The sequence below is a fragment of the Tachysurus fulvidraco genome, chromosome 2 (genome assembly GCF_022655615.1).
Source record: "Tachysurus fulvidraco isolate hzauxx_2018 chromosome 2, HZAU_PFXX_2.0, whole genome shotgun sequence".
Taxonomy (NCBI): domain Eukaryota; kingdom Metazoa; phylum Chordata; class Actinopteri; order Siluriformes; family Bagridae; genus Tachysurus; species Tachysurus fulvidraco.
This window is the reverse complement of record NC_062519.1, coordinates 8,506,700-8,518,740: the sequence shown is the minus strand read 5'-3', so window position 1 is coordinate 8,518,740 and position 12,041 is coordinate 8,506,700. Positions and strand designations below refer to the sequence as shown.

The window sequence follows — 12,041 nt, the reverse complement described above, 5'->3', positions numbered from 1 at the left end:
TTATTGTTGTTGTTATTATTATTACTACTATTATTAAAAATCTTCAAGCAGCTTTCAGTAATTATAAGTAATATGTTATGTTGTAAAGCTACAATACTTCATTTCAAATATATACTAAATATGATTCATTCTTAGCTTGCAATTATTTTAATAAATGTATGAAAATAAAAATGAAAGCACAATAAATTAAACAAATTAATAAAAAATAAATCAACTATAAATCCTAAATCATGTTTAAAATAAATGCTTAAAAATGAACATTCCCTATTTTGTCTTTTTAAATTTATAATATGCGATTATACAATATTTTACACAATAGAATTGTTTGTCTTGTTAATTTTTATTACTTTAGTAAAATAAATATGTGTTTTTTCATCTTCGACACAACTAATTAAAGTTTCAGTTTTAATAGTGTGCTGTTGTCTCTGGTTGTGTGACTCACACTTACAGATATTCACTCCAGACGTTTCAGACGCATTTGGTTACAGTTTATGATAGAATTTTGTCAGTAACATCCTGTTTCTCTTGAATCTGTAATGTATAGCACTATAATTATTATTAAATAATTCAGAGGTACATAAATAAATTTACAATCAACCAATTAGCAATCGTAAATTAAAGAGTATTATAGATCATTATTAAAAAGAGGTAAAGGTCTATTGTAACATATAAATTGTATATTTAGTAAAAATAATTATAATAGTTAGTTAATAGTAATAGATAGATAGATAGATAGATAGATAGATAGATAGATAGATAGATAGATAGATAGATAGATAAATAGATAGATAGATAGATAGATAGATAGATAGATAGATAGATAGATAGATAGATAGATAGATAGATAGATATTCTATACTAATCTTTAAATTTACAGTTGTTAATTATTAATCTTTTTTTTTCAAGAAATGTTTAAATACAACATAAAACAATTTAAGACAATCATTTCCATCAGATAAAAATCATCTTCTGCACAATTCAACACAGATTTCTTTTAGTAAGCCATTACAAGGGGGGATGAACTTCTTACTGTATTTATATGACTTATATGACAGACATTTAGTGATCTGAACTTACCGGAAGCCTGCGCATTGCTCTAGAATTCAAATGCACTTCAGAAAAATTCTAATGCAGAAACTTACTAGATCATCTAGGATCTGGAAGTATCAACTTCTGCACTTTTTCTTTCCACAGCTGACTACATATAACCACACAGTGGTTTCACACTAAACTAATCATGTTTCTAAAGATAACCACAATGGAAAAAATATGCTGTTTAAACAAATGTTGATTATGCAGTCCTTAGACATGATCATCAGAAATGCTTAAGATGTTTTCAGTGGTGTTAATTGTTATTCAGTGGTGGTACACCAGACACTTATTGAAAAAGATGATGTGTTCGAAACCTGTGTTTTGCCTAAGATCCTTGTGTATATGCATAGGATGAACCCAGTACTTAAACTGCTGATATCAAAGTCATAGAGAGAAAATGTTCTCCTGAACCTCTTTTTCATAATTAATGTGTAAAGAGGTACCATGTAAAGCACCATGTGTGTGTGTGTGTGTGTGTGTGTGTGTGTGTGTGTGTGTGTGTGTGTGTGTGTGTGTGTGTGTGTGTGTGTGTGTGTGTGTTTTCAATTATTTCTAGCTCGAGGATTTCTTGCTTCATCCAAATCTGTCTCTCTACACGTTTCTCAGAAATGCACACCTTCACTACAGCGTTTTGCCTTTTTATCTTTAACTGTGTGTCCTCTCTGCTCATTTATTATACACGACACACATTCAGTGTCACGGTTTTGCACTCACCCAGTTTTGCACGACTGATGGATTTTGTAGACGGTTTTTTGTGCATGGTCATGTTTCTCTTGTGGATTTTTTTGTGTGTGGTATTTAGGTTTTTGGGTCATATACACAATACAAACATAAAGTTGTGGAGACATTTTAATTAATTTAAAAGTCCTTTGACTTTTATACTCTTATATTATATGTTATTTATCTTTTGAAGCTTTTCATATGTAAGCAATTCATATATATATATATATATATATATATATATATATATATATATATATATATATATATATATATATATATATATATATATATATTATCATGCTTTTTTTTTTTTTTTTTTTTTTTTTGTTGATGCCCAAAATGCCCCGAGGTGCCAAATGCTGTGCAACCACTGATTGGTATATAATACCCCCTACTGGCTGATGAAAAGCTTTTACAGCTGTAATATAAATGCACTGTATTTATACAGTATAATCTATATGAGCATTTCATGTATATGGATTCCATTGTATATGCATTAACGTGAAACTGATTAAAAAAATCCCACAATCATCCAAAGCATATAAAATAAAATGTGAGTATAAAAAGAATTAACAGTTCAGTATTTTGTTACTATATATTTAGTTTATTCCTATATTGTCATACTTTGGTGCTTTTCCTCTGTCCTTTATTCCAATAATAAAAGGAACCGGAACTAAACACAAAAGAAGTTACAGCCACCGGACTGTAATGAGTGCAACACAGGAGGGAAGGACGAGCGATTTCTGGAGCTTATTCTTAATTCGTGAAGGAGTATAATATAAGTTAAAATTTAAGTTTGATTTGAAACATTTCAAGTGTGTTCCCGCTATCAAATGTAGTTTAAAAAAATGACTGACTTTCCAACTGGGATTATTGTATGTCTTTAGAGTGGCTAATAACGTGCTCCGATTGGCTAAATTCACACAAGAGGCTCGCTCATTGGACAATGAAACTAGCCAATCGTAATAAGTCTACCTGAGTTACAGCGGAGGGGGGGAGAAAAACAACCCAACATAAGACTCAATATTTCTATTACTGAAATTATATTTTGTATTTATATGTTGGTCATTTGAGCTATAGTTTGAGTGATGGAAGCGATATTTCAGCCTCCAAAACGGAGGCCAAAAGTCTATGAATATTTTGAAGCACCACTTCCGGTTTCGTTCAGCAACGATCCTGCATCAGAACTGCAGATATACAAAGCTGAAATCATACACCAACATGTCATAATCAGAGAAAGTGAACACATCCAAGCTCTTTATAGAAAGGTAAGCTTTGTTTTATAAGCTTTATTCGACTGCATTTGCGAATCAGGTCTGTTTTTTGTTTTTGACCCACGTGCGCAGTAAACAAGTGCGCGTGCGTTGCTAAGGAGTGAAAACCAGATACACCAGAAAAACCCGAATTTGAATTTCAGACGCTTACTGAAAAGGGGAAAAAAACGGCGTTTGAAACTTTTCATTGTTATTATCCTGTATTAGATAGTCAGCACCTTTTGATGTGAAAGTGCATCTTGTTTAAATTCAGGTTCAGCAACGTATAACCTTTGTCCTGTGTTGTGATTGGCTCGCAGTGAGGCGGATTTGATCCCCTGCTTTATGAATATTCATGAAGGAGATCTGTTTCCCCTTTGAAGAATTCATTAGAAACTTTTTGTTCAATCTCAAATGATTCAGTTGTTTCTGATTCTGATCAAATGATTTCAGTCTGTCTGGTGTTGTGATGACGTATAAATGAAATTCTTGTTTGTTTTCCTTTACCATCCTGTCAAGAGACCCAGAGGACACCAGTAGGGAAAGGTCTTCAGTCAAAGGATAGTTTAAAAATATATATTTTAAAAAATTGTCTCTACTCCACATTCGCACATTTTTGTTCTGTCATTTGCCCCAAGCATTTTATTTTGTATCTGTAGCCTCGCACTGGTCTCGATGTGTTTACATGGTTGTCTATGTGTATATATCATCATCAGTTTGTTCAGTTTTTCTGCATTAAAAATAATTTCATTTAAAAAGTTGTTCTACTGTCGCACATTTAAAGGTGTTTGTAAAACAAAAAAAATATTATGTGATGTTTTGTTAGCAGGATCATAAAAAAAATCCCTTCATCTTTAAAGCACGTTATTAAAAATACACACCTAGTTATTTTGGTATGCACAAGTGGGTAAAAACCTTTGAAAGAACAGACTAATAGTGGCTCATTTGCTGTTTCTTTACTTCCTAGAACACAAGATGCTGAATTTTTTATTATCGTTTTTTTTAAATTGAAGTTTCTACAAAAAAAAAATCAGTGTTAATCTGTTTTCTGTAAGCGTCATGTAAGTCGCCAGGTTCTGGTGAATCTGATTCAGCTCTACAAATTGTCCAGGGTACATTTCAACCATTTGCTCTTGTTTATGTCTTTCCAGGGTTATTTTGGTAAAGGAGTTCTGTCCAAAAGTAGACCACAGCACAGTATTTCTGAACGGTGGGAATGTGGGTATTAATGGGAAACTATTTGCATGCCTCTTCCCATTCACACAGAACCACTGAGCTCTCAAATGGCAAAATACAGTACAATAAATTGCAAAATCTTTTTAAATGTTTCTTTTTTTTATCTTTTATTTAGATGTAGGTGACAGATGTTTACCTGTCATTCCCTTGGCAAAGTAAGTGGCATTTGTCAGACGCCTCTTCATCTATGATCAACTTAACAAATGTTGCTCTTAAAGCATTAATGTATGTGTTTTATACACATTCGATTTTTAAATAAATCTCTGATCTCTTTTCCTAGTTTTAATGTTAATATCATACAATTCAGCATCACTTGCAGGTCTTGTCGTTCCTTGCATGTGGTCTAAGTTCAAATGATTGTTTTTGAGAAAAGCTTTAAAGACCAATTGTTTTACCAATTAGTTTTGCTTAAATCACCAGGTAAATCACCCTTCCACTGAATATCACTGCTATTATGCTGTTCTCCCTACTTTTCTAAACCTGATGAGATCAGATGATTTTTTTTTAACCAACACAATCCTGAAAAAAGTATCTGTGTCACATAAAGGTAGAAATCATTTCTTTTATTTAAGCCTGATAATGTGAACCTAACCTTAGGCATAAACTGTTTTTTTTTTCCGAGAAGTTTTATCACTCTGTTAAGCAGTAAACTACTCAATATGTCCTCTGTTGTGCTCCTCAGATATGAGCAGCATGTGAGATGGGCCCGCTCGGCTCTCCTGGCTCAGGGATTGGATGAAGAAGCTGTCAGCCAGATGCTGAAAGAACTGACTCATCCTATTGAGATGGACCTACAGAAAGAATTCTATGAAGAACAAGCTGACTTTCAGGAACATCAGGAATCAGTCAAGTGTCCAACGCAGTCTTCAGATCAGGACCAGACGATGGAGGATGTAGAAGCTATAAAAAGTGATGATGGAGAAGGCTCAGGATTCTCAGGGGCTAAGAGACCCCGTAGACAAGGGAATCCACACTATGATCCTCTATCTGAACTATATTCTGAAGAACCTGAACAAGTCAATCCAGCCAAACTCACAAAGATCACATGCAAAAGACATGATGACTGGATCGTTCATTGTGGATGTCGAATAGATGCAAGTGAAATAAGTGGTGGGGCAGTGTCGGACACGCAGGGCTGTAATCTGTCAGTAGCTCACGGTTACGTTCTGGTGGAGGAGCCTGAAGATAAAGACGCAGATGAGGACGTCAAAAGAGTAAATAAATACCTGTTCAGTTTCTTGGCTTGTTTGGCCACGTCCATGCCCCTGAATACTGGAACAGTTTTTTGAAGAACCTACTCATCTTTTTGTGGCTTTTTCCATTTAACGCTCTTTCAGAAAGTGGCTGTAAATTTTGTCCATTAAGGCTAAACTAATATTTTTCGTATCCAGATGGATAAGAATATTGAAGACAGCTCGAGGTGCTTGTAAAACCTTAAGACATTCACAGTGGGTGCTTCTCAAACATAGAATTGATCTTCTTGATTATTTGATCCTTCCTCCCTCACCAATCACATGCATCTGTTAGCACATGTATGTGGAAGATGGCAGTGTTAAGCAGCAGTGCACATATGTGCATGACTTTTTATTTATTTTTGTTTGTTTTTTATTTATTTGTTTGTTTGTTTGTTGAAACGGTGAAGCAAGGATATAATAAACAATAGCAACAAAAGGCAGCAATAAGAGGAGCCGCAGCCATCTTTTGAATGCAACACATCCCAAATTCCTATAATGTCTCCTCACTCAAACAGTTCAGCTCTGTTCACACTGATGGTTGCTCAGGGAGGTGTTTGTCGTGTCACATCTCACGAGAACAGCACAAGCGAGTAAATCAGGTTTCCCCCTGCAGTTGTGTTACACACAGCAAAATTATCGTTATTGTGACTCGTAGAGTAAAGACACGCATTTATCTTTTTTCTAAACAAGCCGACATTAAGGTGTGGCTCCATACTGTGTGGCTAACAGAGTTCATGAACTTTTTTAACCTCTGCTCTAGCCATTCTGATTATTATTATGCACTATTACACGTGTTAATTGTTTACATTTATTTATTTATTTATAACTTTGCATTCCAGAGCACAAAAGGCAAGTTGGTGTGCAGAATAAACCCTTTTAACATGATGGAGTACCTACAGCTCAGTTACGAAGAGGTAAGAGAAATCTGCAGAGACAAACCTGTCGGTTTAATGTGAGCAAAGGAATGTATTACGCAAGTGGTCAAAGTCAAAGTGAACTTTATCGGCATTCAGCCAGGCAACTGGGTGTGCATAGCAGAACGAAAATGTTTTTTATCCAAAAACCCTATGTGCAGTTGTAAACATGCAACAATCAACAGGTAACAAACAGGCAGTACAGAAATCACCTATACAAATATACCTGTGTTAATTTTTAAGCATTTGTTTTAAATATGATTTAGGATTTATAGTTGATTTATTTTTTTTATTAATTTGTTTACAATGAACTATTGGACTATTGCATAAAAAGTAAATTGCATAAAAAAAAAATATATGTCGTAAAGCATAACAGTCAGCAACAGAAACAAGTTAACAGTGTTATCAGCCTCAGCACTGCCAAGCTGCCACTGTTTGGCCCTAGAGCAACCCTCTATGCCCCAGGGGTGCTGTTTCACGGCTGACCCGGTGCTCAGACCCAAACCTCCAAAGTTGCGATATATGAAGAAAGATTTTCACTGTGCTGTAATGTATATGTGACCAAAAATAAAGGCTTCTTCTAATAGAAAACACAATAGACTACACAACAGTCAAAATATTAGACAGTCTCTCCAATCAGTGTCTCATGCATGTAGCAAGGCAATGCATTTCATCATTATAAACAATAAATCTGTTACTAAAAAAGTTCTGAAAATTCTTGGCACACTTTGGAACAGTCACAGAGCGAACAGCAAAACATTTTTGCCTTGTTTGATCTGGTCAGGTTCTTGCTAGCAGGTGATGGTGGTTTAGTGGTTAGCATGTTTGTTTTGTACATCCTGAGTTTGGGGTTTGTTCCCACAGTCAGTCAGGTGTCTTAAATTAGTATAGTGTGAATGTGTTCACCAGAGCTACTCTGTTATGCTGCAGCCACCTGTTCAGCTTGAACTGGCCGGAAAATGAAAGGTTTTACAAGCTGAATTATATCGAGTGATTATTCTATGATACTCTATTTGTCATGAAATCACCTTTACATCTGGTGCAACAATAGACCTAAATACAAATAATAGATTTTTAAGTATGTTTGTTTTATGTTCGAGCGAAGCTAACGGTATCGTAAGTGCCGGAGTAACATGTCTGTTGTATCATTTCAGTCCAATTTTATTTTTAAAAATGAGAGAGGGAAAGGTGGTGAGGAAAAGAAGTCCCTGACACAATCGAACTCTGAACTGTAAGACACTAGACAGCAACAACATAGTTCACTATTTCAGGTGAAGGAATTCTATACAACACTAAGGATTGAATTTATTTGATGGAGATAAATATATTTCCATTTTGCTGTGGTATCAGCTTCAAATCACAAATTCTACACAGCTGCACCTCATTACCTCAGACTGCACCATGCTGTTCCAGCTCTCTGCTATTAATACACTCATTTGTTTTCTTATCAAGGTGGGGATGTTATAAACTTGAGTTTAGCCATATTTTCACAGCTGGATTTGATCGAGGGAATTCAACTTTCAGAGCCAGTAGAAACAGTTAAAGAAGCCGTGAAAGTGTTTGAATGGAGCTATTTCGTGCCTGTTCTCTTCACAGGCTAATATTAACACAAGCCTCCCTGAAGGATAAACATGGCCGGCGTTAATATTTCAGCCGATGAAGACGGATAAACCCTCTTCTATCGAGCCGCGTTTACCCGAGAGTATCATTAAAGAGTCCGAGGGGGTCGAGGTGAACGTATGCAGTCGTAAGAGTCACTATTTACAATCCCCATCATTGCTAATTGATAGCAAAGGCCATCATGTTGAACTTTTGGGCAGTGTGATCTTAAAGTGAACCCATTTCCACCCACACATCCCAGTGCTGAAAGAACATTAAGTTTTAAGTGTTTTATGGCTTTTCTCCTCTCTAATTTATCACTTATGTTCTATATATTTTATCATTGCAGGCTTTCTTCCTGGTTTATGCGCTTGGATGCTTGTCAGTTTCCCGTGATGGGGTAAGTTTAACTTATTCCACTGTACTGTATGTGCAAGTTTTCTCTAATTTCATTATCTTTACTTATCTTTTGATGATAAATTTGATCTTGTTTTCTGGTCATTAAATCTTTAGAATAACCTGAATAATTATGACTCCAAAATTCTGCTTAGAAAAACTGTAGATTTACAACAGACATTCAAACGCCAGTAAAGATTACGAAGCTTTTAAATATTCAAACAATAATAAATTATTCCATACCTCTAATGAATCTGAAATATTAATGCTTCTTTTATTATGTGCCGTCAAATTTAAGCACATCTAAAAAAAATAATAATAATAATGATTACTAGGAAGCATCCCTACACTCTACACATTGCTCACTACACAAGGTATAATGTCAGCATAAATTACCCATTTCAGTGAAAGATACACATAATTCTTTGCAAGATTTTAGGCAATTATACAAAAGCAGTGCTAATGATCTTCAATGTCAATGTAGGTTGAAACAGTCATTAATTGCAACAGAAACAGATGTGCAGGGGATTTATGTGATGTGAGAAAAAGCCAAGCTCTGCTACTAAGGTGAGGTGGTGAAGAATGTTTCATGTCACATGTCATACATGGCAAGACTGAGCACAGCAACAAGACACAAGGTTTTGTATTGCATCAGAAAGGTCTCTCCCAGGCCAAGACTTCAAAACAGACTGGGGTTTCAAGTGTGCTCTTCATGCTATTGTAAAGAAGCGCAAAGAAACATAGATGCAGTGGTCAGCCAAGGAAACTTAATGAGCAGATAAGACACATCATTCTTATTTCCCTTTAATATTGGAAGATGTCCAGCAGAGCCATCAGCAAAGGACTGGTGGAAAACCTGGTAGGTACACCCATCTACTATCTGGAGAAGTCATAGAAGAATTGTGACAAAATGCCAAAGCTCTGACATGGAAACAGAGCTAACAAGTGACTCAGCTATACATGAAGGTGGGTTGTTTGCCAAAGGGCTGAATAGAGGTGCAATAGTGAGTGTCTGCAGGCAACAGCGAAGCATGGTGGAGTTTCCATGCCAGTCTGGGGCTGCATTACTACAAATGGAGTTGGTCAGAATTAATGTCCTCAGGGCTGAGAAATACAGGCAGATACTCATCCATCATGCAATACCATCAGGGAGGCGTCAGATTGGCACCAAAGTTATTCAGCAGCAGGACAACATCTCCAAACACGCAGTCTATGTCATTATGTCTGTGTTTGCTATTAAAGCTATACAACTAATTAACACCCTTTTCCTACACCGAGCATTATGTGCATGTGTGTGTCTGGTAGACCGGCATGTCTACAGGAAAGAAAATAACACCTGGCCATATGTTTAAATTAATATAACAAATTTTACATGTTCCTCTTCTGCTGCAGTTATCAAAGCTTAGGTTGGCTAAAAGGCACAAAACATATCTTGTATTCTTGTGGAATTTGTTTGTTGTACAGGAAGCCTTGTCGATCCTTCAGCTTTGGAGAATGTTTCGTTCAGCACAGCCCAACTTTGAGATGACGTACACGGCCTATCACTACTTCCGCTGTAAAGGATGGGTGCCCAAGTCTGGAGTTAAATACGGCACTGATTTCAGTAAGGAAACTCAACCACACCACATACAAAAGCTTCAATTGCTAAATGTAACTGTACTCCAGGATGTGCATGCACCATTCCTGTTATCATGGCAAGAACTAGTCCTTATTTCCGTTGTGTCCCACTTCATCTGGTCGCAAAGAGTAAGAATATCCTACTGGTGTAAGTGGAACTAGTTGACAGGTGAATTATTCAGCTGGACTAAGCATTGCTTTCCTTGCTCTCCTTACCTTTTTTGTCTGCTGGGCTAATGTCAAGGCCAGGAAAGTGACTTTTGGCACTGAATTAGGAGAATGAGACTGAAATCATGGCACGTAACGGCTGTGTTTCTGACACGCGAGTCTCATGTTTGGAGCAGTGTAGAGTTACGCCTCTTCTAAGAACTGAGATTTTCCTTAATGCTTTGTTTTTTTCTGCAGTGCTGTATCGGAAAGGACCTCCATTTTATCATGCAAGGTTAGTATTGGTTTAGTTAATAAGACAACTAAGAATAATATTAGTAGAATGACATCATCAAGCCTTGATGCTTAGGTGACCAGTTAACAGGTGATAACTTGATTTGTGTTACTGTGACTTTGTGTTAAAACCAGAAAGCCATTATTTATAATGTAAACCATCTTTACATTATTTTTACATACATTTTTGACCTTAGGGATATTATTTCTAATCACCCTGCCCTAATCATCATTTATGCCAGCATTTTGAGTTTGCCAGTGTTTAACAAACAGCACTTGGAGAAACTCCCGACTTCCTAAATTGGTGATCGGAGTATGACGGTTAGCGATAGATATCTATTAGACACGATATCAGCAACTTTATTAGTCTGGGATGCCAGTGAAAATGTGTTCTCAGTAGATTATGCTTTATTTATTCATTTTCCTACCCAGTACTCAACAAAAAGCTGAACAAGGAGGAATACAATGAAAGCTAATTTCCATACAATGAAAGCTTAATTTTCCATTTCTTATTTAATCTAAATCAAGGTATTATGGAGCTGTTTGGCAGCCGTTGATGGATTAACACCGTATTAACACTTTTTATGATTTTTTTTGTCTTTGTTCCTGTATATAATTAGGGCTGTATTTGAATGCTCTTTCACTCCTTCTCTTGGTTTGTAGCTACTCCGTGGTGGTCGAGAGATCAGACGAGTCGTTACAAGGTGCTGCTCTGAGGCCTTTTACCTGGAGATCTTTAGCTGCTCTCAGCCGAACCACTGCTAACGTCTCTAAAGTAAACCCTTATCTCTGCCTTTCTGACATTTCTAAACATTTAGTTGTTAGTATATTAGCTTCACACATTGTTGCGCTCATGTTCTATGCATAGGAGCTGATGTTTTCTTACGTTGTGGTGCCACTGGGTATGACTGAGGAGGACTTCTCCTCACCAGAGTGTCTGAAAAGACTCAAAGTTCAGGTCAGCATTTGCATAGATTTTGGTTTCATTAAAAATACATTACTTTATGTTTGACTGTCTGTGTGGGCTTTTTTTATTTTAGGAGATTATCGTGAGCAGATGGATTTCCTCAAGGGAACGAACAGAACAGGAAGAAATCTAGAAATCTAAATGATTCTGCTCTTGAGTGCTATTAAGTTCTAATAAAAACTCTTTGTACTTTCTGTAGTGGAGATTTTGTGTGTTCATTTCTTGTCCTAACACATCTTCATGAACATCGTACCCTGCATATTAGAAAAGAATATAGTGTAGTTTTGCTTTTAATTTGAGTGGATTTTCTGCTAAATTGAATCTGCAGCACTGGTGGCTTCATTCTTTATGCTATATCAAGGTGTAACTACTGAGCACAAAACCTGTCTGACGTCCCATAGTTAATTTTTAATAGGTATTAATAGTGCATTAGATCTGTGTTCTAGTGTGAAGACACAACCCCACAATAACTGTAGGCAGTGTTTCCGTTTGTCTTTAGTCAAGAAGCTTTTATTGTCTTTCAACCATATACAGCTGTTGCAGTACACAGCGAAATGAGACATTTCTC

The 12,041-nt window shown here is 36.1% G+C and overlaps 1 protein-coding gene across 1 annotated transcript; it reads left to right on the top strand.

Annotated features, from left to right (window-relative positions):
* Positions 1 to 2,516: 2,516 nt before the first annotated feature.
* On the top strand, positions 2,517 to 11,667 carry tsen2 (TSEN2 tRNA splicing endonuclease subunit). The gene is made up of 11 exons (XM_027140773.2): positions 2,517 to 3,083; positions 4,220 to 4,286; positions 4,420 to 4,459; positions 4,987 to 5,518; positions 6,379 to 6,453; positions 8,402 to 8,452; positions 9,913 to 10,051; positions 10,471 to 10,507; positions 11,170 to 11,281; positions 11,375 to 11,464; positions 11,547 to 11,667. The coding sequence occupies exons 1-11, from the start codon at positions 2,904 to 2,906 to the stop codon at positions 11,604 to 11,606; spliced, it is 1,383 nt and encodes a 460-aa protein (XP_026996574.1). The 5' UTR covers positions 2,517 to 2,903; the 3' UTR covers positions 11,607 to 11,667.
* Positions 11,668 to 12,041: the final 374 nt, after the last annotated feature.